We start from the raw sequence: 23,274 nt of genomic DNA, 5'->3' as shown, positions 1-23,274 counted from the left end.
TCGTCTCGTCCTCCTCTCCCCACCGGTCCCGGTCCCGGTTCGCGCTTCGCCCCTTTTTCCGCCTCCAAACAGGCGAATCCCGCGGCCGCCTCTAACGGCCGGTGCCGTAAAGCGCGGCGCGGGCTGCGCGACAGCCGCGAGGTCCCCGTGTGGAAGATGGCGGCGGGGGAGGCGAAGTCGGTGCTGTTCGTGTGTCTGGGTGAGCGTGGCGGGGGCGGGTTACGGACGGCACTGCTCCCGGTCCCTGACCGCCGCTGCTCCCGGTCCCTGACCGCCGCTGCTCCCGCCCGCCGCTCCTCGGCCCAGGGCGCCGGCAGGGATGGCTGGGAGCGCGGGGAGACGAGGGCCCGCGGCAGGGCCGGCGCGCCCCGCCAGCCCCGGTGCCGCGGGCGTCCTGACCGCCGGAGCTCCGACCGTTTCCCTTGTTGGGGAGAGCCGGAGCAGTGGCCAGGAAGGCAGAAAGCGTAATCTGTCTGCTCCCTGGTTCTGATAGGTCGGAGTAACGAGGAGAAATTTTACACGGAGCGTGGCAGAATACGGGAACAGGCGGACCAGAAAGGTCTTGGAGTCTCCCACTCTGGAGACAGTCCAAACCCATGTGGACGCGTTCCCGTGTCACCTGGTCTGGGTGACGTTGCCTTGGCAGGGGGATTGGACTGGGTGATCTCCAGAGGCCCCTTCCAACCCTAGCAATTCAATGGAATCAGTAGGAAATAACAAGCGAAGTCCAGTGTTGAAAAGGGCGAAGGTTGTGCGTGGGGAAGAGCAGCAGCTAAACACGCATAAAACACCATCAGGGGTGGTGACTGTGAACAGCCTTCTGAGTTGTGCAGGTCTTGGCTCCTGAGCAGCCAGTAGGGAACAAGGAGCCTGCCCACAGGTTTGCTGTTTGGAACACCTGGCATGGAAAAGGGAGAGAAGACTGCAACAAAAATGACTGAAGTCAATGAAACAACCTCTGCAAAAAGAGGAAAAGTACCTTAGGACTTTAAGAAAAAGAATTTAGTGGAGGCTGATCTGTCATGATCTAATAATGAAATCTTGATCTGTCATGAAAATGAGGGAAAAGAATAAGAATTTTTTGAAAGGCTACCAAAAGGAAGAAATAGAAAACTTTTGTTTTACAGATGTTCTGTGTGTTTATATTGTAAATGCTGTCATGCAGAGTCACAGGAAATAGAAGTGTAGATGGGATCAGAAATGACTTGAATGTTTTTCTGAAGCTTAAGACAATAAATTACCGATAAACAAGATGATCACAACCAACAAATTGCTGAATTGGCTGCACGGATTACAGAGCCATGCCCCATTTTGTACACACTTCCATCAGGGGATAACAAGCTGGATGGTGCTCTACTCTAATCTAGGAGTGCTTTTAACATTACCTGTGTTCCAGCCTGTATAATCTTACCTGTGTGCTGTGAATCCCTGGCATTTTGCCAGGTTTGTTACAAAACTATTGGTTAATGTTTGGACTTTTCATTATCTACTTTGCTGTTGTAACAGGAGACATGCAGATTAACTGAATAGCAAAACAAGAGTTTAGTTTTGTGAAATATGTTCTGATGTTTACCTGAGTAAAGTCAGCCTCTAATAATAATTCAGGAAAAGCATCCTTCACTGAGGGATTATCAGTTGCTGTATGTTTGGAAACCAGTGGCCTATACAAATGTTTTTGTATAAAAACATCTTAATTAACATGAATCCTTCTTCCCAAACATGCTGTTCCAAAGGCTGTAGTAATCACCATCCCCGTGTGCTGAAAGATGAGCCAGCGGAGAAGGAGATTGGCCTGGCTGGACAGGGAGCTTTGGCTGGAACTGAGGGAAGAAAGGAGAGATTATGACCTCTGGAAGAAGGGGAGGCAGCTCAGGTGGTCTGTAAGCATGTTATGAAGTTACGCAGAGAGAAAAATTAGAAGACCCAAAGACCAGTTAGTACTTAATCTGGATACTGCTGTTAAAGATAACAAAAATGTTTTTGGAAATACATCAGCAACAAAAGGAGTGCTCAGTAGAATCTCCATCCTTTGTTGGATGCAGGAGGAAGTAATGACCAAGGATGAGAAAAACGCTGACTTATCTAATGCCTTCTTTGCCTCAGTGTTGAACAGTAAGACAGTTGTTCTTCAGGTACCAGCCCCCTGGGCTGGAAGACAGGGATGGGGAGCAGTATCACAGGATCATTAAGGTTGGAAATTACTTCCAAGATCATCAAGTACAACCTTTAACCAAACACCAGTCTCTCAACTAAACCACAGCACTAAGTGCCATGTCCAGTCATTTTTTGAATACTTTGGGGATCGTGACTCCACCACCTCTCTGGGAAGCCCTTTTCGATTCTTAACCAGCCTTTCGGTGAAAAAAATTCCTCCTGATGTCCATCCTGAAGTTCCCCTCTTGCGCAGCTTGAGGCCATTTCCTCTTGTTCTGTTGTGAGTTGGCTTGGAGGAAAGATTGACCCCCTCCTAGCTACAACCTCCCTTCAGGTAATTTAGAGAGCCTCAGCCTCCTTTTGTCCAAGCCTACCTCCCTCAGCTGCTCCTCATAGGACTGTGTTCCAGACTGTTCACCATCTCAGTTGCCCTTCTCTGGGCATACTTCAGCGCCTCCATGTCTTTCTTGAAGTAATGGACCCAAAACTAAACTCAGGATTCGAGCTGTGGCCTCACCACTGCTGAGTACAGGGGGATGATCGCTGTCCTAGTTCTGCTGGCAACACTATTCCTGATACAAGCCAGGATACCATTGGCCTTGGCCACCTGGGCACACTGCTGGCTCATGCTCAGCCAGCTGTAAAACAGCAACTCTAGGTTCTTTTCTGCTAGGCTGCTTTCCAGACTCTTTTCCTCCACTGAGGGAGCTACTGGAAGTGCTCACTGAGCCACTTTTAATCATTTATGAGCAGTCCTGGTCAACTGGGGAGGTCCTTGTTGTCTGGAGGTTGGCAAATGTGATGCCCATCTAAAGGAAGGGTTGGAAGGACGATCTAGGGGAACTACAGGCCTGTCAGCCTGATGCCGATGCTGGAGAAGATCATGGAGCAGATCATTGTGAGTACCGTCACGTGGCACGTACAGGGCATCAGGCCCAGGCAGCATGGGTTTAGGAAAAGCAGGTGCTGCTTGACTGAATTGATCTTCCATGACCAGATGATCCACCTAGTAGCTGTTGTCTACCTGGACTTCAATAAAGCCTTTGTCACCATTTCCCAAAGCATTCTCCTGGAGAAAGTGGCTGCTAATGGCTGGGACAGATGCGCTGTTTCCTGGGTAAAAAACTGTCTGGATGGTCAGGCCTAGAGAGCGTTGGTGAAGCTGGCAGCCAGTCATGAGTGGTGTTCCCCAGAGCTCAGTATTGGGATCAGTCCTGTTTAATATCTTTATCAATGATCTGGTTGAGGGGATTGAGGGCAACCGCAGTAAGTTCACAGGCAACACCAAGTTGGGTGGGAGTGTCGATCTGTTGGAGGGTAGGAAGGCTCTGCAGAGGGATCTGGACAGGCTGGATTGATGGGCCAAAGCCAAAGGTTCAGTAAGGTCAAGTGCTGGGTCCTGCACTTGGGTCACAACCCTGTGCAGAGCTACAGGCTTGGGGAAGAGTGTCTGGAAAGCTGCCCAGTGGCAAAGGACCTGAAGGTGCTAGTTGACAGCCAGCTGAACACGAGCCAGCAATGTGCCCAGGTGGCCAAGAAGGCCCTTGACTGTATCAGCAATAGTGTGGCCAGCAGGACCAGGGAGGTGATTGCTCCCCTGTACTCAGCAGTGGTGAGACTGCGCCTCAAATCCTGCATTCAGTGCTGGGCCCCTCACTACAAGAAAGACACTGAGGTGATGGAGAATATCCAGAGAAGAGCAATGAAGCTGGTGAATGGAGAGGAAGTCTTACGAGGAGCAGCTGAGGGAGGTGGGGTTGTTTAGCCTAGAGAAAAGGAGGCTGAGGACAGACCTCATCACTCTCTACAAGTACCTGAAGTAAGTTACAAGTGATAGGATCGGAGGAAACGGCCTTAAGTTGCACCAGAGAAGGTTTAATTGGGTATTAGGAAAGTTTCATTACCAAAAAAGTTGTCAAGCATTGGAAGGGCTACCCAGGGAGATGGTTGAGGCTCTGGAGGTATTTAACAGACTTGTAGACTTGGTGCTTTGGGACATGGATTAGTGGTCAGCTTAGTGGTTAACAACTGGACTCAGTGATCTTCAGGGTCTTTTCCAACCTAAACTGTACTATGCTTTTGTGAAACAATTCATACATATGAGTTTGTAAGCCCATGATGATTTGCACTGTAGTAAGTTTCTAATGCAGGTTGGTGTCTGAGGAGCTCTTATTAGTGTAAGATAATATAATAATTTATATTAATTAATTATTAGTTTTAAGACTGAGGACTGGGTGGACAAGTCAGGACAAATGTTAGTGGGATGGGTTTTTTAATCAAATCACGTATTGTAAATAGCTTTTAAATTTCCTCTTCTGTGTTACTGGGCTATAAAAAATAACCATAATGGTATGTGATGTGAAAAAGCTAATTGACATGATAAGCAGTTCTTTTTTCCAGTGAAATATACACTTTTCAGTTAAATTTTGTAGGCAAGTTGTTTCTTCTTCTTCCTGCTTTAAGTTTGCTTAATTTTCTCTGGTTGTTCTTGAAGAGTGATACTTTTTTCTCATAAATTTTATTAGAAATAATAGCTGAGATTATTGCTGAAAAGAGTACTAAACAGATTTCTAGAACCACATTTATCTGTACTATTCTTTACTGGTTAATGAAGTATACTAATTCTTAAATTTGCCACATCCAGTGAGAGTGGATCCCAGAAAGTGCAATTCTTACATTTTCTTTCTACATTGTTGTGAAAGAACCGTATTACTGAAATATCTCTCGACTGTGTTCTTTGTTTGTAATGAAATAAGCAGATATTCATTACACAACAAAATACAATCTAGTTAATGTGCATAACTACATTAATGATAAGGGTTCCTCATCACTGAGAGAATAATGAAATACTCAGCAAAATATGTAATTACAGTATATGAAAAGACACCAGGAAAGAATTTTTTTCCATTTAAGCAAAGAAATAATTAAAAGTGGAGGTGAACCAAAATGCAGTTTGCTCATTTTACACTTACATAGCTCATGTAATTAATGGTTGAGCTCCAGAAATGAGCTTAATATGATGCTGAGTTATATAAGTCAGCCTCATCCTCTCTGATAACTTGTCCACTATAACAAGCTGAATGGGCGCTCCAGGCCAGGCACTGGCTTACTGATCTCCTCCTTGGATGGAGGAACAGTTGTAAGACAGGTGGACTGTTTAGCAACGTGGTTTTGGCTGAGTCCTCAGAAGATTAATGCTTGTTGTGAATCACTGAGCATGAGTACTGTCACCAGGGATCCAGACTGCATAAAATCATTTCTGAAATGGCAATTAACTTGTTGGGTATGAGGACATTAGATGACAGAGAGATTTGAGTTTTCTAGTTCATTTGTCACAATCTATTATATGTGTTTAGATATAGCCAAATACTAGGCTTCATGGGACAAAATGCTATTTATAGCTGCAGAACAGGAAAGCAATAGGTTGGGTAAGACATTGAAGAAGTCATGAAAAGGAGATGCTGTAATGAGGATTCTTAGCAAGCTGACAAAAAGAAATAATGACATTTTTTGGATAAAGAAGAGAATGTTAGATAAATGTAAGGAAAATGATCTCTGCAACACTGGTAATATAGCTGTAAGAATACAATATCTTATTTAATCTGTGTTTCAGAATGATGCAGAAATACTAGAGAGTTGAAAGCATGGTTGTAAAAGAGATCTTGGAATTGAAAAGCAAGATGTATGCTTAAAACATACTGAGTCTGATTGTTGTGAGTAGGTGCTTATGTGTTGAAAACTTGTATTTTCCTGGTCAACCTTTAGGTTGCTGAGAAAAGCATAATGTTCCAAGGAAAGTTTTCACACACACACACACACACACACACACACACACACAGATGAAAAGATCAGGGAATCTGAACTAAAATCAGTGCCTTGAAAGGTAATTGAATGCTAAGTGTGACAAGATAGACTTAACTGTGAAGAATTATGAGCAGTTAGTTTTAAACACTCGCCTATGAAGGGGAACTGCTGAATGATGGAAATGATGCCAGGAAGCATTATTACAATTTCTAGGATGAACTGACCATGTGTGGAAAGATAAGAGCAGTTTTTTGCATGTGAGAAGATGAAATGTAGTAAAGCTTTTGTTAGAATCAGCAGACAGGAAAAGAAAGGAACAAAAGAAAAGCATTGTTATTTTCATTTGGGAAGTTCTGAAAGAAGTGGGGAGCTGAATAAGGAACAGCCTAGATACAAAACCAATTGAGGGAATAGATGATTGGATCAATATACTTAAGAATGGGCAATGAACTTGAGCATGAAATGGATTCAAGTTGTCTTTCCTGCCAGGAGAACCAGTGCTACCATTTCTGTCTGGGAATAGGTCAAAGATTAGCGCAGAGACTGGAGTAAGAACTCAAAAATTAAGCATTGGCTTAGATAACCATCAGAGAAGTCCTTGTTCCTAGAAAATGAGTGACAAAGCTTGGCTTCTTAGAAGTGATTGACAAATGGTTCCAGTACTGATTCTGTGATTCAAATTTCTTATCCTTGTATTGTCGTATTTGGGGATGTTTGTGGGATTAATTTCAATGGGTCAACACTGTCTGGGTACCTTGGGTACTAGTTTTCTGTGACTGAAAATGTGACTACAACTTAAATAGCTTGAAATGTAAAAAATGAAGGGAGAAGATGGAGATTCAGCTAACTTGAATACTGTTATCTTCTACATAAAATCAGCATGATCAGATCAGTCAGAAATACAACAAAGGAGAAGGGAACACTAGAGGAGGATAGGTAGCAAAGAGGAAGTGTAGATAACATTTAAGGAAATATGGTTCAAGTCCAAGGAGGAAGGTAATTGCCCTATGATTCTTTTTGTGAAATTTCCCCCTTCACTCCCCAAATACGGCTGTCAATCCATAGCTTAGGGAATACTGTGCGTCTGCAAGGGATCTCAGAAAGCCTGGAAAGACCAATGTGGGATGTAAAACTGGATGTGAAGTGGATAGAAATTATAGTGGGAAAGGTGACTGGAAAACCATGATTGAAGTTTGCATATGTCAGTGGGATGAGATAGGACTTTACATCAATATTGAGATGAACGATAACTGTTGCAAGGAGTAGTGTGGGTAAAAGAGTTGGTTAGGATGAAAATAATATTGCAGAGTGTGCAGGTAGAAGAGCTGCTAAGTCAGTTCTGTGGTTCTGTAGTTGCCAAGAATAGATCTGAATGATGATTGCAGTTCCCTAACAATGCTGATACCTCTGGTAATATCTGGAATGTGTTGTCCTGGAAGACATTAATTTTTAAGTCACAAACTAGGTTAGATGTTTGTTTCAAAAATGATGTAACTGTAATTTCTAGTTATTGCTAGAAGTGATAGTTAATAAGTTTAATCAGCTGTCGATCATGGTGTTTGTTCATCATGGTCTTTTATATGATATCATTAAAGATTACATTTATAGCATTTATTTTAAGTAGTGAGTAGGTTACAGAAGAGTGAAAATTTGGAGCAAGTAATTCAATCCATATGAAGCAGAAGGATAAACAAATGGAAAAAGCCATGAAATTTTATTTCAAACCCACCATTTTGAAATTCTGGGAGCTAGGTAAGGAGTTATGAGGACCAATAGTATTAATCATTTTTTTTTGCCAAAATGTTGACTGTAGTAATGAAAGTTACTGTTCACACACAGTTGTGTGGGATCATTCATACAGAGGAATAATTTTGTACAGGATGAAATAGATGACCTCAACAGCTGGTGTAATGGAAACAGAATTTAATAGTTTAAAAAGAAGACTTAAAGAACACCTGTTTGAAGCAGCACAGAAAGAGAGGAAATGCACAAATTAGGAGATGATGATTGTAAATTTGATACTCATGAACTTGTCAAATGTTGTAGTAGTTATCTCAGGTTATTTTCAAAAGAACTAAGTACATATGTCAGACTTTTTTTTCTTTTATAAGACAAATTGGAACAAACTTTTCCTGCAGTGTAGTCTGTGATTTTATTTGTCAGCATTCAAGAAAAATAAATTCAAATTAGAACAAGTGCAGAGTTGACTTAACTGGAGTGATTAGATAAGGGTCAGTTAATTTCATGAGGAGATTGAGAGCTTGGTTTGTTTAGTTCAGCACAGCTATGCTTGGCAAGAGTTCTGTATCTGTTGAAGGAAAGAAAGGTTTTTAAGGTAGAGAGTGATGTTAACCAAGATCAGATGAGCACAGGCTTAAATGGGAATTAGAAGGTTTCAGGAAATTAGTGTCTGGAATAGCCTTTAAAGATAGATGATGCTTTTTGAAAGGGAGCTGGATGTGTTTTTAAGAGAAGTGATGCTGTATATGCTTGCAATATTGAAGGACTGGGCTCACTGATACGAAGGTTATATTCTGTCTTATGCTGTACCATGTTCCCTGTTGAAATTATATTGTTTAATGCTTAACTCACGTACTCAAGTAAAGAAATGAGATTTTTTTATTTATTACCATATTTTAAAACATTTTTATAATTAATAATACTAACCTATTTTCTCACTTAACTATTTAAGAAAACCCAAAATTTTACCGTTTTATTTTTCTTCCAAGAATGATTTCATTTCTGTGCATGGAATAAACTAATTCAAACAATAGAAATAGTTTGTCTTCTCCTGGAAGATCTACTGCCATCAGAATTCACCTAGTATTTCAGCAAGATCAGTTTCTCAATGATTAGCCCATTCCTTTTGCCATTTAGTGATTCAATGTTCTCTAAATCTTTGACAACCAATTTGTATTGCTTCAGTTCTTCACTTCCCTCTTTGTGAATTTTATAGTTGGCATAAGTGACAGCACGTTATTAAACATCCAGATCATACCAGCTTTTCTCTCTAGAAGTGAAGTGTCTGCCTGGGTGCTTTGTTTGAAAATACAGGCATGAAAATGAGCTTGAGTGCCCAATCTGAAAATTTCTTTTTGCTTATGGAAATTTAGCTTTGTTCACGGGCATTGGGTTTTTTTTACTGTTTGAGATTTGGAAAGAATCAGTAGCAGAAGAGTGCTCTATTCAGAGGTACAGAAGTGAGTTTTGCCATTTCTGGTATTTTGTACTTGTCTGCTCAAAAGTCAGTAATGAGCAAAGTTACATATTCTGTTTGATGGAAAGTGAAGATTTGAGTGTATGAGTTATTGTCATCTTGGTGAGATCTCAAATATTATGAATATCTATCTAGTTACTCAAAATTTCTGAAGGATGAAAAAGTAGAAAGACTTAAAGTAATCACCGAAAAGGCTTTTTGTTTTTGTTGAGACAGTTAATTCTTTTTTCCAAGAATATGAATTTCTGCATTCATTTTTAAGAGGTCTACCATAGATGGTTAACTTAGTTACAGCTTCAGCAGTGGAGCAAAAATGCTATAGCTCCATCATTTCTAGTTTTTTAATGGAGCAGTACTGCATTGTTGAAACAGGTTCTTTCTAAAAATAAGGTCAGATCAAGTGGCTGGTGCAATTGGAGGCCATTGGAAGGGAACACTGATTATGTATGTATATAATTAAGTACCTTTGTTTGTTAGCTGATTGACAGCACTTCAGCTTTACCACATGTTATGTTTTGTTCCTAATCCTCCATATTTTGGACTAAAAAAGTTTGGAATCTTTTTTTCTGAGTTGTTTTTAGTGCTTGTGTCATTGAATTCTTTTTGAGGGGGATTTGGAATTGATATCTGGAAGCTGCTCTTGGTGAGGGTTCTGTTTGATCTGCAGTGACTTCAGTTATCAAGAGCATTTTAAACTACAGGTTGTTCAGTCATTTCACTATGTTGTTTTCACAATGGTGGTGGCTGTGTTTTGGAGTTGTCCAAAAGTTTTTGTTCACAGGTAGGTAGTAATGTAAATACTTTAGGCAAATATTCATGATTGTTCATGCATTATTGAAAGTGGTATGTAGTGGGTTGACCCTGGCTGGATGCCAAGTACCTGTTAAAGCCACTCTCTCACTCTCCCTCTGCAACTGGACAGAGGAGAGAAAAAAATACAGCTAAGGATTCATGAGTTGAGATAAGAGCTGGGAGAGGTCAGTGACTGATTACCTTCACAGGCAAAACAGACTCATAGTGGGGATATTATTTAAATTTATTACTAACAGGATAGGAGCCAAAGAGTTAGGAAAAAAAAATCTTAACAACACCTTCCTCTCACCCCTCCTTCCTTCCATGTTCTCCCTCCTCCCCCCCAGTGGTGCAGGGGGACAGGGAATGGGGGTTACGGTCAGTTGTTGTTTCTGCTGCTGCTCAGAGAGAGGAGTCTTTCCCCTGCTCCTGTGGGGTCCCTCCTATGGGAGACAGTCCTTGATGGACCTCTCCAGCATAAGTCTGTCCCACGGGCAACAGCTCTTCCCAAACTGCTGTCCCATGGGTCATTCCTCCATGGGATGCAGTCCTTCATGAATGAACTGTACCGATGTGGGTCCCCCACAGGGGCCACAAGTCCTACCCAGGAAAAACGTGCTCCAGCGTGGGCTTCCCTTTCCATGGCCTGCAGGTCTCCGACAGGACCCTGCTCCATCTTGGGCCTCCCATGGGTTCACAGCCTCCTTCACACATCTACCTGCTCCAGCAAGGGCTCCTCCATGGGCTGCAGGTGGGTCTCTGCACCCCGATGGTCCTCCATGGGCTGCAGGGGCACAGCTGCCCCACCATGGTCTGCACCACGGGCTGCAGGGCCTCAGCTCTGGTGCCTGGAGCACCTCCTGCCCCTCCTGCACTGACCTTGGTGTCTGCCTTGTTCCCATGTTCTCACTCCACTCTTCCCTGGCTGGAATTCTTTCTGTGCCACAACCTTCTGTTCTTAAATATGTTATCACAGAGGTGTTACTATTGCTCCTGATTGGCTTGGCCTTGGCCAGCGGCAGCAAGTCCATCCTGGAGTCGGCTGGCATTGACTCTGCCGGACAGGGGAAGCTTCTAGCAGCTTCTAACAGAAGCCAACCCTGTAGTCCCCCCTCCGCTACCAAAACCCAGCCACAGAAACCCACTACATGGTATTAGTTAAAATTTGGCAGTGTGTAGGAAGATTTGAAGATAAAAATTATATGCTGCCATTTAAATTTCATAATTTTGTCTGGTCTTCTGTGATCACATACTCTTTGTGAAGGAGAAGAGAGGGATGTGCTTACACAATATTCCTCCTATTTAATGATTTATTTTCATATATTATGTTTCATATAATAATATGCATTTCAAGAGACTGATGGATAGTACAGAATCATAGAATGATTTGGGTGGGAAGGGATCATCAGCTAGATGATCTAGTTCCAACCCCCCTGCCATAGGCAGGGAAACCTTCCACTAGACCAGGTTGCTCAAAGATCCATCCAGCCTGGCCTTTAACACTTCCAATGATGGAACACCCACAACTTCTCTAGGCAACCTGTTCCAGGGTCTCACTACCCCTATTGTAAAAAAAAAATAAAAATTTCTCACTCATGTCCAATACAAGTCTTCCCCATTTCTGTTTAAAACAGTTGTCCCTTGTCCTGTCACTACAGTACTATTTATATATAGAAAGGCTGCACTAAGATCTCCCCAGTCCTTCTCTTCTCCAGGCTGCACAACCTCAGTTCTCACTGAGAGGTGCTCCAGCCCTCTGATGATCTTCATGGTCCTCCTTTGGACCCACTCCAGCAGGTTCATGTCCTTCTTGTGCTGGGGGCCCCAGAGCTGAATGCACTAATTCAGGTCGGGTCTCATGAGAGCTGAGTAGAGGGGCAGACTCACATCCCTTGATCTGCTGCCCATGCTGCTTTAGATGCAGCCAAGGATTGCATTTCTGGGCTGCAGATGCACACCGCTGGCTCATATCCAGTTTTTCATCCAGTGATGTCCCCAAGTCCTCAATTCCTTCATGCCACAGTCTGTATTGATACTGGAGATTGCTCCAACCCAGGTGCAGGACTCTGGGTTTTCACATAAGCAATACACATTCTGTTTAAGTAAATAAAATCTTTAATCTGATTTGCGCTGAAAAATCCACAAAATTATTGATATTTTTGTTTCAATAGTCTGAAAATTCACTTTAATCTCTTGTTTCCATAGGAAACATCTGTCGCTCTCCAATAGCTGAAGCAGTTTTTAGAAAACTTGTAACTGATGAAAAAGTTGAACATAAGGTAAGCTATTTCTTCCTGCCTAAGAAATTACTGTCTTGTAGCCAGTTAGAACTGTAAGCAGTGAGAAAGGAAACTTAAAAATATAAATTTGTTTTTCTGTAGTGGAGGATAGACAGTGCAGCAACATCTACCTATGAAATAGGAAGCCCTCCTGACTATCGAGGACAGAATTGCATGAAGAAGCATGGCATTCCCATGAATCATATTGCCAGGCAGGTACTGTACTTTAATTTTCTTTAAATATGTGTATGTATTTGTTTTGTTGTTACAGTGGAGGACAGACAGTGCTGCTGTTTCAGACTGGAACGTGGGGCGCTCCCCAGATTCAAGGGCTTTAAACTGTCTAAGAAATCATGGCATTGAGACAGCCCATAAAGCACGGCAGGTAGAAGAGAGTATATTTTCTTTTTTATTCATACCCATGCTTTGTTTAGCCCTAACCATTGCAATCACGGAAGTCATTTGACCAATGCATGGTTAAGCATCAAGTAATAAATACTATATGTAGTTTTTCAAAGGACTTCAAAGTGGCCTTATTTTTCTAGTTGAGCTTAATGAGTTTCTTGTTACCAAGCTTCATTGGAGGTATAACTAGGAAGCATTGGAGCAGTTTGTGCATTATGGAAAAATCTTACCTTTAAATGTTTAGTTTTTTGGGCATTTTTTAAATACTTTTTAAAAATGGATTTACTCTAGTAATCTGTGATGCATCCTTCAGCAAAAAATTGCATATTTATTTAACAAGTCCAAAAAGAAGTAGAATACCTGTTCATCTGTCACAAAAAGCTTCTGCTCTTGCATGAAGATCTTTTAAAAATATTTAGAGTGCTAAATTAGAATGAAAGCACTCAAACCCAAGATTAGTAGCACAGTTGGTGGTAACTTCAGAGGAAAACATACCCTTGAAGCATTCTTAAGGATAAGACAGGTTTGTCACTTAGTGAAATCCTCTAAGTTTTAACCAAAACTCGTATCTGTTTTCAATAACAAAAGAACATGTATTTCCATGCTGCATTCCAGACAGATTGGAAGTAAATGTGTCTGCATCTATTTAAATAATTCAGACACTCAAATAAATGCACATAATTTACCTCAGTTAACTATTCTCTGGATATAAGATATTCCTTTAGGGCTTGACCTTTACTTAGTTTGAGTTTATGCCACTAGTTCTTGTACTGACAAAAAGATCAAGTAGTCTTGGTATTATCTTACATTTCTGTTCCCTTCAGAATTTTACTAGACCATACTGAGGTCATATTTACTTTCTTCACTTTCAAAGACCACATGTTTAGTTTTTTGACTTTTTAAAATAAATTCTCTCAATTAGTCAATTGCCCTCTACTGACCTCTCCTGATGTTAATCTCCCTTTATATAATAACCAGAATTAAGCACAGCAACATTTCAGATTTTTCATTATATTACTATTAGAATAATTACTAAATAAAGTCTGTTGTAATCTTTTCCTGTTACAAGTTCTGGATTTACTATTTATCAGTGCTTGAAAGCATCATTACTTGGCAATATACAAGCTAAATGGTACTGAAACTATTCAACCAGTGTTTCAGTCACAGCAGTGTAACATGTTTGTCTTCTTAGAAGATATGCCTTGGAAACTTAAGAACTGTTCTTGGATATTCCTAGAGTAGTTTGTGAGCAGTTAAACTAAAGCAAAGGACCCAAAATGAGTTGATCCTCTGCCTTGAAACGAATCTCTATATCCTCCTTTGGCAGAGAGGGAATGGAAACACTTTAATGAAGACATTTGCTTATACATTCTGGCAAATGAAGAGATTCTTAAAGCAGAAGACCCTAAAATGTTACATATACAGGGAGAGAAAATTAACAAGAATGAGACAATAAAATGAAAGACTAACAGGATGAAAATTTGTCGAAAACATCCCAGTACAAGCAGTTTCTTTTATAAATTTAAGGAAAATCTTCAAATCCCTGAGCTGCAGGTAACTGTTCATTTTGCAGTGATGTTAACTATGTAACTCCAGTTTACTTTTTTTTCCAAACTTCTGTCAAATGGTCTCTGTTGATTCTCTAAACTGCAGACCTGTTATGGTCTTGTCGTACTTCTGAAGAGAGAGGGACTCAAGAGTGTAAAATAGGACTTTTCAGAGTGGTCAGATAAATACAAGTGGAACTGTGTTTGTTTTAGAGACAAACTCAAGGATAGAATTTTGTGTGAGACTTGTTTCAGAACAGATTAAGGAAAATTTAATACAGAAGCTGCAGAAATAGAGAGCAGGGATTTACCTTTGTTGCCTTTGAAATACTGTCTTAAGATAAGTACCTCATACAATTATCCTCTTCACTCCTGTGGAATACTGGTACCCTCCCAGTGAAAGTCACTTTCTTTCATGTAATTTTGTGCATAATTATGATAATCATGGATTTTACCTTTTTTTAGTTCAAAACTACAAGAATGATTTATGTAAAAGGGAATGTTAAGTCGGTTGCATCCTACCATCATATGCAGTGATCTTTTAAGTGAAAGGTGAAGTATAAAAATAAATGTATATACAAAATAAAGAGTTGTTAACATTTTAGCCGATGGTGGGCTGCTGTGTGTTTATGTACCCACTGCAGTTCTCTGAGCTCTTAGTCTTCATGCACAAACCACATAAGTTTTAATCAGTTTCACTTTTATTCATGCTGAGGCCAAAATTGATTTTCCTATGACTCATACCGTGCATTTGCCTTAAATATGAAATTGAGATTAGAAGCAGGTTGTATTAAACACTGTTTCACAACTGGATAAATTTGAGGATTATTGCTTCTCTTGGGGTTTTAGACAGAGAAAATGAGATTTTTCCTTCTGTAAATAAAGGAAAATGTTTAACAAATAAATTAACAATGGTTATATGCATTTTTTTAATGCAAGGTTATTGTTGTCTGCGTAGTTCCATCCAAAGTTGAACTTGAGCTCTCCACTACTCTTCTCAAAATGTACATAAATTTTTATGTCCTCAGTTCCCCCAAAATACTAGTTTTCATAGTTTTGAGGAATATCTTCAGTTCCCTGGAGTTTGGTCAATTAGGCTTTTTGTATCTGATGCTGCTGTAGGGCTTAAGAGCAGAAGCCAAATGGTAATCTTGGTTTTAGGGCTGCATTTGCATCTGTGTTAGTGCTGGTCATAGGATAATAACTGTAACATTGTCAAGTGGGAAGTGTGGCAGGTGTGTTTTTCCTTTTTTTCTTAATTTTTCTTCTTACATATGTCTGTATAACAAAGAAATCTGTGCCCTCATATTTTCATAGGGGCCTGTATTTAGCTGTGTAGAGCAATCAGAAGCAGCTTGTAGAGGTACTGCTTAGATTTGCCAGGAAAACAGAGCTATTTCCACTGCAAAAATATTTTCATAGGTCAGAGGCACTGCATGAATACAGCAAATATTTTTACAGTGAAAATAAACAAGTCTGTTAGTTTTTACCATTAACCCTTTCTTTTCTCATACTTCCCCGACACACCTCACCCCTTCAATTCTCTTTGTGTGGAATGTTTCATTTATGGCTTTATTCTGGTGATAATTTCTGTCTGTCTTTTCTTACTCCCTGTTATGGGAGCTTAATCAGTATCTATTTGCTGTTTGCACAAAATGGATGTTTTACCATCTAAATCTTTTCTTAGTATGTAAGTAATTTTTACAAGTTAAACCTCTGACTTACAGTATGATGTTTTGTCTTTTTGTCTGTTTACTTGCTTACTCACCTCTCTAGCCCATCCTTCCCAGAGATGCCTGCCAGAAAAACCTGTTCTGAACAAACTTTCCAAGTTTATTGGTTATGATACTTCACATAGGACACATTGGCCACTGTGTGAAATGCAGTCTTAATGTGAACTCATTATAGATTTTGTTCTTTTTATTCATCCTCATTATGGACACTTGGTTCAAAACCCTATACTAGCATTGTGGGCATGGGCTGGGAACATTTTAGCCTAAGCTTAAATGTAAACTGAAATACAATGACAGCTGTCATTGCAGCTGTCTTTATAACAGGAGAGATGACATTAGTACTTAAGTTAGTGGTTTATCTGCTATGTTTGCCTATCTGCCTCTGAGCTCAGATCTCTGAATTTAGTTAATATTCATGTTTAGGGGTCAGTAAACTACAGGAAAGAAAAAGAACAGATTGTATTATGGTAGGAAGATTACAATAGATTTTTTTCACATCATACTATAAATTTTGTGAATTTACATGGCCTAAAATATTGTGGATGCATTTGTTTTTAAGAGATTGTAACTCATACCATCATACTTCAGCTTTGAATTTCACCTGGTAACTTTTCCTGTGCAGTGGCAAATTTCTAGACTGGAAGTATTGCAAGTGATTCCAGGTTACCTACATTTTTGTTGTTCTATCCAGAAAGTAATTTTTCTATTTTATTTTTAACCATTTTTATTGCATAGTTTCCACATTTGGAAATCTGCTTTAGTTTTAGTAGTTGAAAAGTACTAGAAATGTCACTTGTAATGATGTCTAAGTTGCTGCATGAAATATAAAAAAATGAAGAAAAAAAAGGAAAGATTGGTTGAATAGCTGACTCGGAGTTTTTTATGGAATTCTTGCAGAAATGGATAAATAATCATGGTAAAGTATATTTAAAATGCCACAACTTATTGTAAAAATTTATGAAGATGCAGTTTTATTCTTTCCACCTGTGTCTTTTTTAGTAAATCAGAGATACAGAATTTGAAAATACTTTTTTTCCTCTTCTTATAAATCAAATGAAGCTTTTAGGCTAAAGCATCTGTTTTTAATTCTAGGTTACTAAAGAGGATTTCCAGACCTTTGATTATATACTTTGCATGGATGAGAACAATCTAAGGTAATGTATGAAGAAATGGAACAAATTCATGTGGATTACTTATAGTGATGTCTCATAAGTCACTTTGAAGACAGATGTCACATTTTACTGCTTAGCTTGTCTTGGTGTTCTTTTGTTTTGGGGTTTTTTTTCAAACGTGTATGTGAATGATATCCTATTAGGATAGATTCTTCACTTCTAATAAGTTTAATGAGCTAGAAGTCAATGGTTTATTTGTGTGATATGTGCCAATCAAGGATTAAGGATGGAAATTTAGGTACTTTGTGCTATATACAGCTGATGCCTGTATAGTTAAGAATGAGGGTGTACTTAATGTCTTGATTGAAGTGATCTGTTTTTCTAATTGCATGGTACTTAACAGACAAACTGTGGCAACTTGGAAAGGATTAAATATGGTAACAGTTTTTTTACTTTTTTTATAGAAATAGAATGAGCTCTGAAATAAGCAGAGTTGTTAGCTGGGGGAAGTCTTGTTTTATTGTTAGCTGTGTTCTAATTAAGTGCTCTTTAGAAAGATTTGGTGAAGTAGCTGCCTAGTGTAAAAACTGGGTATCACTAACAAAATTTCTACTCAAGTATATACATATGAGTACTAAGGAGCTGAGCTTTCAAAGTGCTTGTAAGAGCTATTGTAAAGTTAGTTTAAAAAAGCCGAAACCACCACAACCAACAACAAAACGAAACCCAAATGAAACCCTGTTAGTAGAACATAAAGACTTCTAGAAGCAGCACCACTTCACTAAGTATGATTTTGTTGAATTTTCTAGAGTATGCTGGATGACCTCTCTTCCAGAGTCTGCATGAACAAAGGGTATACAACACTTGACTTGATTGCAGTGTCTCAGGCAATGACGTGACTAGGCTTACTTCTATTTTCACTTGAATTCCTAAACAGAAACTTCAATTAACAATTTATATGATATGAACTATAGAGCAGAAGAAAGGTCAGAACTACAACTGGGATATTGCTACTGCTACACTACAGTTTCACCTTAAACTTGCACTGAGTTCAGCCATTTGTAGCACTGGGAGGGCAAGCTGATTACAGGTGTTGATGGAATGCCTCATGTCAGAAAAGGAAGATTTGGGACATCCCTTTTCTTTAGTACCAGAGCCATCTGACCCTCTCCTGTTCACAAAGTGGTCTGTCAGAAGCCTTTAAGAAAATGGTTTGATGTTTTCTCTAGCCTTTTATTATTGGAAAATTTATTGAAAATCTGTAAATTCAAGCAATACCTTCTTGGTTGAAAGAGGAGCCCTGATTTTTCTTCCAGCAAAACCAGTATTGTGGTCTCATTGCTATTTCTAAACTATTTGAAATTAATTTATCAGAATGAGTAATTAGAAATTTAATTTCTGAACACTGATATGCTTATGACTAAGTATTCACAGGGGCTTTTTTGCCTTTTTTAATGTTAAGTAAAATGATGATTTGGTATGGAAATGTGTAATTAAAAGAATTTAGTATGTTCTGGCAGTTCATTGTGAAAATCATAGTACTGAGCTGCCTTTATTCTGGAGATGATGAGAGGTGCATTTTAACTGCCTTTGGGATCATAGATGGCCATTTGTAAGTAGATGGGGAAAATACCATCTCAAAACCAGAATGTTTTATCAATGAGAGGTGATGTAGAAAGAAGAGGATGTGACAACTGATAAAATGTTACAGTATATCAAAAGGAAAACAGGTGTAGATCAGTCATTTACCATTTTCTGTTAACTGACTGTAGTAGGACTTCACATGAGTTAGAGGTAGTATTGATAGAACTTGCAGTACACCAATTTAATCTGGCTTTGAACAGGTAAGAGATGCTTACTCATACTTCTGGAGAAATATCTGAATAATTTCCATTGGTTTTTGTTCAACACAAGCTAAGGGTAGATATTGAAGGTATTAATAATTGATTTGAGGAAGAAGTTGCTGAACTTACTGTTACAAAATTTTGTTAAGCTACAGGTTGAGTGCCTGACTGTTTATGCTCTGAATTAGGTTTATGTGTATGTCTTCCATACTCAATTAAACCAGACCCCACACAACAGGAAAGAAACAAAACCAAGCAGCAGTGTAGGGTCCACAGGATTGAGTCCAGACATGAGTTATTTTCCTGTGTTGTCTAGAAATGGTCGTGAACATCTTGTGTTGATGCCAAAATTCTGGCAAAAAATTCAGGGGAAAATTTTATGTTTTCTTTTACAGAGATCTGAACAGGAAAAGCAACCAAGTTAAAGACTGCAAGGCCAAAATTGAGCTACTTGGAAGTTATGATCCACAGAAACAGCTTATTATTGAAGATCCGTACTATGTATGTGTAAGAAATTCTTTGGGTGGCTTGATTAAAAATTGTGTATGTGTAGTATATAATCTTTCTAGATCCCACAGTTGGCATGTGACATACAATGTAAAGTTATACAAAGCCAAGTGTAAACATATTTTTTTTTAATGACAAGGAAAGAATATAAATTACTGGATTAGGAAAGGATAACATGTCTTTATGCTTGCATTTATTTACATTTAAATGCAGTGCACCTATATTTTTAATACTGGTGAAGGCCTGATTGATCAGCCTCCTTGCAGAGGATGTAATGAGGAAAGATAGAGACAAAGGCATGGACACAGGTAGTCAGAGAAGTTGAATAATACAAGCCAAGAGCAAACAATTAGATTAATATTCTTCAGTTTAGCAAACAGAGGTGGATAAAGATGCAGTAGGGTTCTATAAAATCTTGATGTAATGGGAAAAACTAAATAAGGAATTGCTCTTCATTACCCAGAAAGTAGAGAATATGAAATGGTTTTAATGGGGGAAGCAGATTCAAAACAAAAAGAGTTTTGTTTTGTTTTCCTTTTTTGCACAGTGCTTCATTAAACTGTGAAACTCAACTGGAAAGGTTAGTGGGAATGTAAAGAAAAAGGGAAAAAATTTATAAGGGCTAAAAAAGTGAATAGAAGAAAAATGTGTGAAGAAAATATGTGAAGGAAAGTCATCTGGGACTGTTGAATACAAAGTCACAGTGTTTGTGGAAATCCTTGAGATCAAATTAGAGAGAAATATGCAAAAACTATCACCATGTATTTGCACCATTTTTATTCTTTCCTTGTGTCTGTTATTTGGCATTAATGACAATGGAGAAACTAGTATGCAATTTTTATTTTTTTTTAGTTAGTACTGTTATTCTTACAGTCTTTTTCCTCTCTTCTTTTCCAGGGGAATGAAAAGGACTTTGAAACTGTTTACGAGCAGTGTCTTAGATGTTGTAAAGCATTTTTGGAGAAGCCTCATTAATGCTTCATAGTTTAATTTCTAAAAGAAAATAATTAGCTTTTCCTCAAATATGTAAAGTTTACTTGATTGATACATTTAAATTGTAAAATTATGCCTCTGTGTTCAATACTTATTCAGTTGAATTTTGTATTTTAGCTTTTCTGTCATCTAATTAAAAAATATAGAAAGGTTTTAATTAGATTACACGATCAACCATTTTGTCACTCATCAGTGTAGTAATAAAGTATATAATTCAGGATTAATTTATCTGTAAACTCTTCAGTGCTTTCTCACAAGCACTGCAAAAGTAACATCTTGCTTCTTTATGTGCTGTATTAACTAAACTGAGGTCTTGTCATTGTGTCCTTAGTGAGTTAACTTCAGTCAGCTTTCAGTGGGAATCTGAGATAATGGTTGATGTGTAACTGGGATGTGTCAGTATCATGAGGCAGCCTTTGAATGGAAGCTGTTCCTGTTTCACAGGAAGCCTTCTAGACTCAAAGAACTGCTGCCTGACAGACATTGCTCTTAGCACTATTTGAAAGCTTAAGCAAGCAAAACCTCCTTGTGTGTCATCAGGATCCAGTGAAAATAGCTTTTTCTGTCAGTTTAAATCCTTAGTTATTCAAAGAAGAAATAATTTTTGTTCCAGTTCACTTTTATACTATTGAAGATGAACAAAGTTCAGAAACTGATTAGGACTTCTGGTCTTCCTTTGGTCTTCTGGGTGATTCGTAGCACACTGACACAAGTACATGAAACATAGCATTTACTTTGATGACAAAAAAAAAAAAAAGCTGAAATGTGAAATCACATTTTGTATCTTATAGTAGTAAAATACTCAAATCCATGCAATATAATAGATGAGAAACTTGCTATAATTCCAGTTCCTACATGAGGGTCAGACAGTATTTACAGATTTACTCAGGAGAATGGACAGCCTGTCAGAAGTGTTCTCTGAGAGCATAGTTCAACCCAAACAGAGTTCATCTGTACTGTAGTACAAAGTAAACCAAAGGCCAGTAAGTAGATAGTTCTGCTCTTGGACAAAATGCTTTGTAAAAATCTGTACCTGCTTGTCTGAACATCACCTTTCTTGTCTGCCTTAGAAATGTAAATGCACTGAGATCAGTAATGTAACTGGTACCATGATGATTTTTCCTATTTTGACTAGTATCAGCATTGGTATGGACTAGCATTACCACATTATCTGTAAAACTGGATCTATAAAATTTGGTTTCATATTTATTTAGCCTTTTTTTTGTGTCTCTTCCTGCCTTCCAAAGTAGTAGTCTCTGTATTTGTAGCCTATTTTATCTTCTGGGGGAGAGATGTATTTCAATAGAGGATACTGTTACTCCTGGGGAAGTTGGAATCCTGGTGTCACTCAGTGTGTGTTGAAGCCTTCACCATAGGAATTAAATTTCTTGGGACTTTTGCTGTAGAACAGCTATTTTGTGTTATGGAGGTTTCTGTTTTGTGCTAAAATTTCAGTCACACCTATAACTTAAGAACCTGCTTACAAAAAGGCAGGTGGTACAGGGAACGCTTAAACACAGAAATCAGAATCTTTGTGCATTATTGCATTACCAGTAGTTTTGACTTCTAAAAAACAAGCTAGAAATTTGCAAGTTAATAGCTGTTTCACTTCAGGGACAAAGAATAATACAATATTTCAGGTCCGACTAAGCACTGACTCTGGAAAAATTATTGTCCTTTGCTTTTATGCATGCTTTTACAAAGTAAATGGGGAAAAATGATGGGCAGTAGGGACAAACCCTCTTAAATGTGGTTTTATGCATTAACCTCAAAGGTGGAAGTGTTTAGGCATAATCTAATATTATTCTCTGCCTGAATGACCATTTCAAAGATTCCAGTGAAATTAAAATAACTCACAAGATTTAGAACATGATGACTTGTACTTTCCCATTCATGGTTGTGTAGGAATTCAACAGTTTCCTACATACTAAAGCTAAGATTTAAAGGTCTTAAATCTTTATCTTTGAGCTGCTGGGGTAACAGAAAGGACATAAAAGGATATGGTTGTTTACCTTTACTAGGCTTAGCAATCTTCCTGTAAAGTGATACAAACTATTTGTGTTAAATTCAGTTCAGATTTAAAAGTTTCAGCCTTGAGATACATATTCAGCAAGTAATCTGTTGGCTACATAATTCACTAAGTGTACTAGGAGGAGTAAGGTGATAGATTGATTTTTATCATTAGTAGTTTTTTTTTCTGGAAGAAGGGAAGGAGATGACCATGGTATTATATACAAATTTGTAGAAGCCAAGAATAGAGAACTGGAATTGCCTTCAGGAGGGACAGTTGCATGGTACTGTTTGATCAATGGAACCACAGTGAAGCACAGAGTTCCACCGACACGTTTACTGCAGGTGAGCAGCTGAGTGAATCCTGTAGAAGTAGATTCCTTAAACTACCATGTTTCCTGTAGCCATATATTGCATCCATTGAGAGATGAAACTTTAACATTTAGTGTTCACTGAAAGCAAATAAAAACTTGTAATTCTCTCCTGCTAAACACAGCCACGTTCTTGCATGGGATTTTGTACTTCTGCCATTTTCTCTTTTCTTCTAAAGAGCTGGATGCTGAAGGCTCTTAAGTGTCCATTTCAAGAATCTTAGCTCCTAGAGTTTTCAGGGTGGGGAGGGATGTTAGTTTCGGTTTTATATTTTGTGGTTCAAATTGAGGATAGAAAGAAAACTAAATGCCAGTATAAGTTAAAAGTACATGTGGTTCATCTACAGATTGCACATAAAAAATTTCTTCCTGTTTGAGCCATTTTATTTTGTCAACTGAATTTAATATCTGATTTAAGGAAGAAAGGGAAATGTGTATCAAGGTTTCTCAAGTAAGTGTTCACTGACTTCTTAAAAATTCTACAATAGTAAAATGATTTACTGGAC

General features: G+C 38.7%; 1 protein-coding gene across 2 annotated transcripts; it reads left to right on the top strand.

Annotated features, from left to right (window-relative positions):
• Nucleotides 1–59: 59 nt before the first annotated feature.
• Nucleotides 60–21,596, top strand: ACP1 (acid phosphatase 1). 2 transcript variants are annotated; one of them, XM_051778147.1, is made up of 6 exons: nt 60–199; nt 12,173–12,246; nt 12,518–12,631; nt 17,024–17,085; nt 19,283–19,388; nt 20,292–21,596. In XM_051778147.1, exons 1-6 carry the CDS (start codon nt 157–159, stop codon nt 20,367–20,369), a joined length of 477 nt encoding a protein of 158 aa, XP_051634107.1. In that variant the 5' UTR covers nt 60–156; the 3' UTR covers nt 20,370–21,596. The 2 variants fall into 2 exon arrangements, with proteins under 2 accessions (XP_051634107.1, XP_051634106.1); XM_051778146.1 differs by lacking the exon at nt 12,518–12,631 and adding an exon at nt 12,349–12,462.
• The last annotated feature ends 1,678 nt before the right edge of the window (nt 21,597–23,274 follow it).

The sequence above is a fragment of the Manacus candei genome, unplaced genomic scaffold (genome assembly GCF_025592945.1).
Source record: "Manacus candei isolate 608988 ecotype Guabito, Panama unplaced genomic scaffold, ASM2559294v1 h1tg000011l, whole genome shotgun sequence".
In the NCBI taxonomy this organism is placed as follows: Eukaryota; Metazoa; Chordata; class Aves; order Passeriformes; family Pipridae; genus Manacus; species Manacus candei.
The sequence above is the reverse complement of the archived record's forward strand: the minus strand, read 5'-3'. Positions and strand labels throughout refer to the sequence as shown.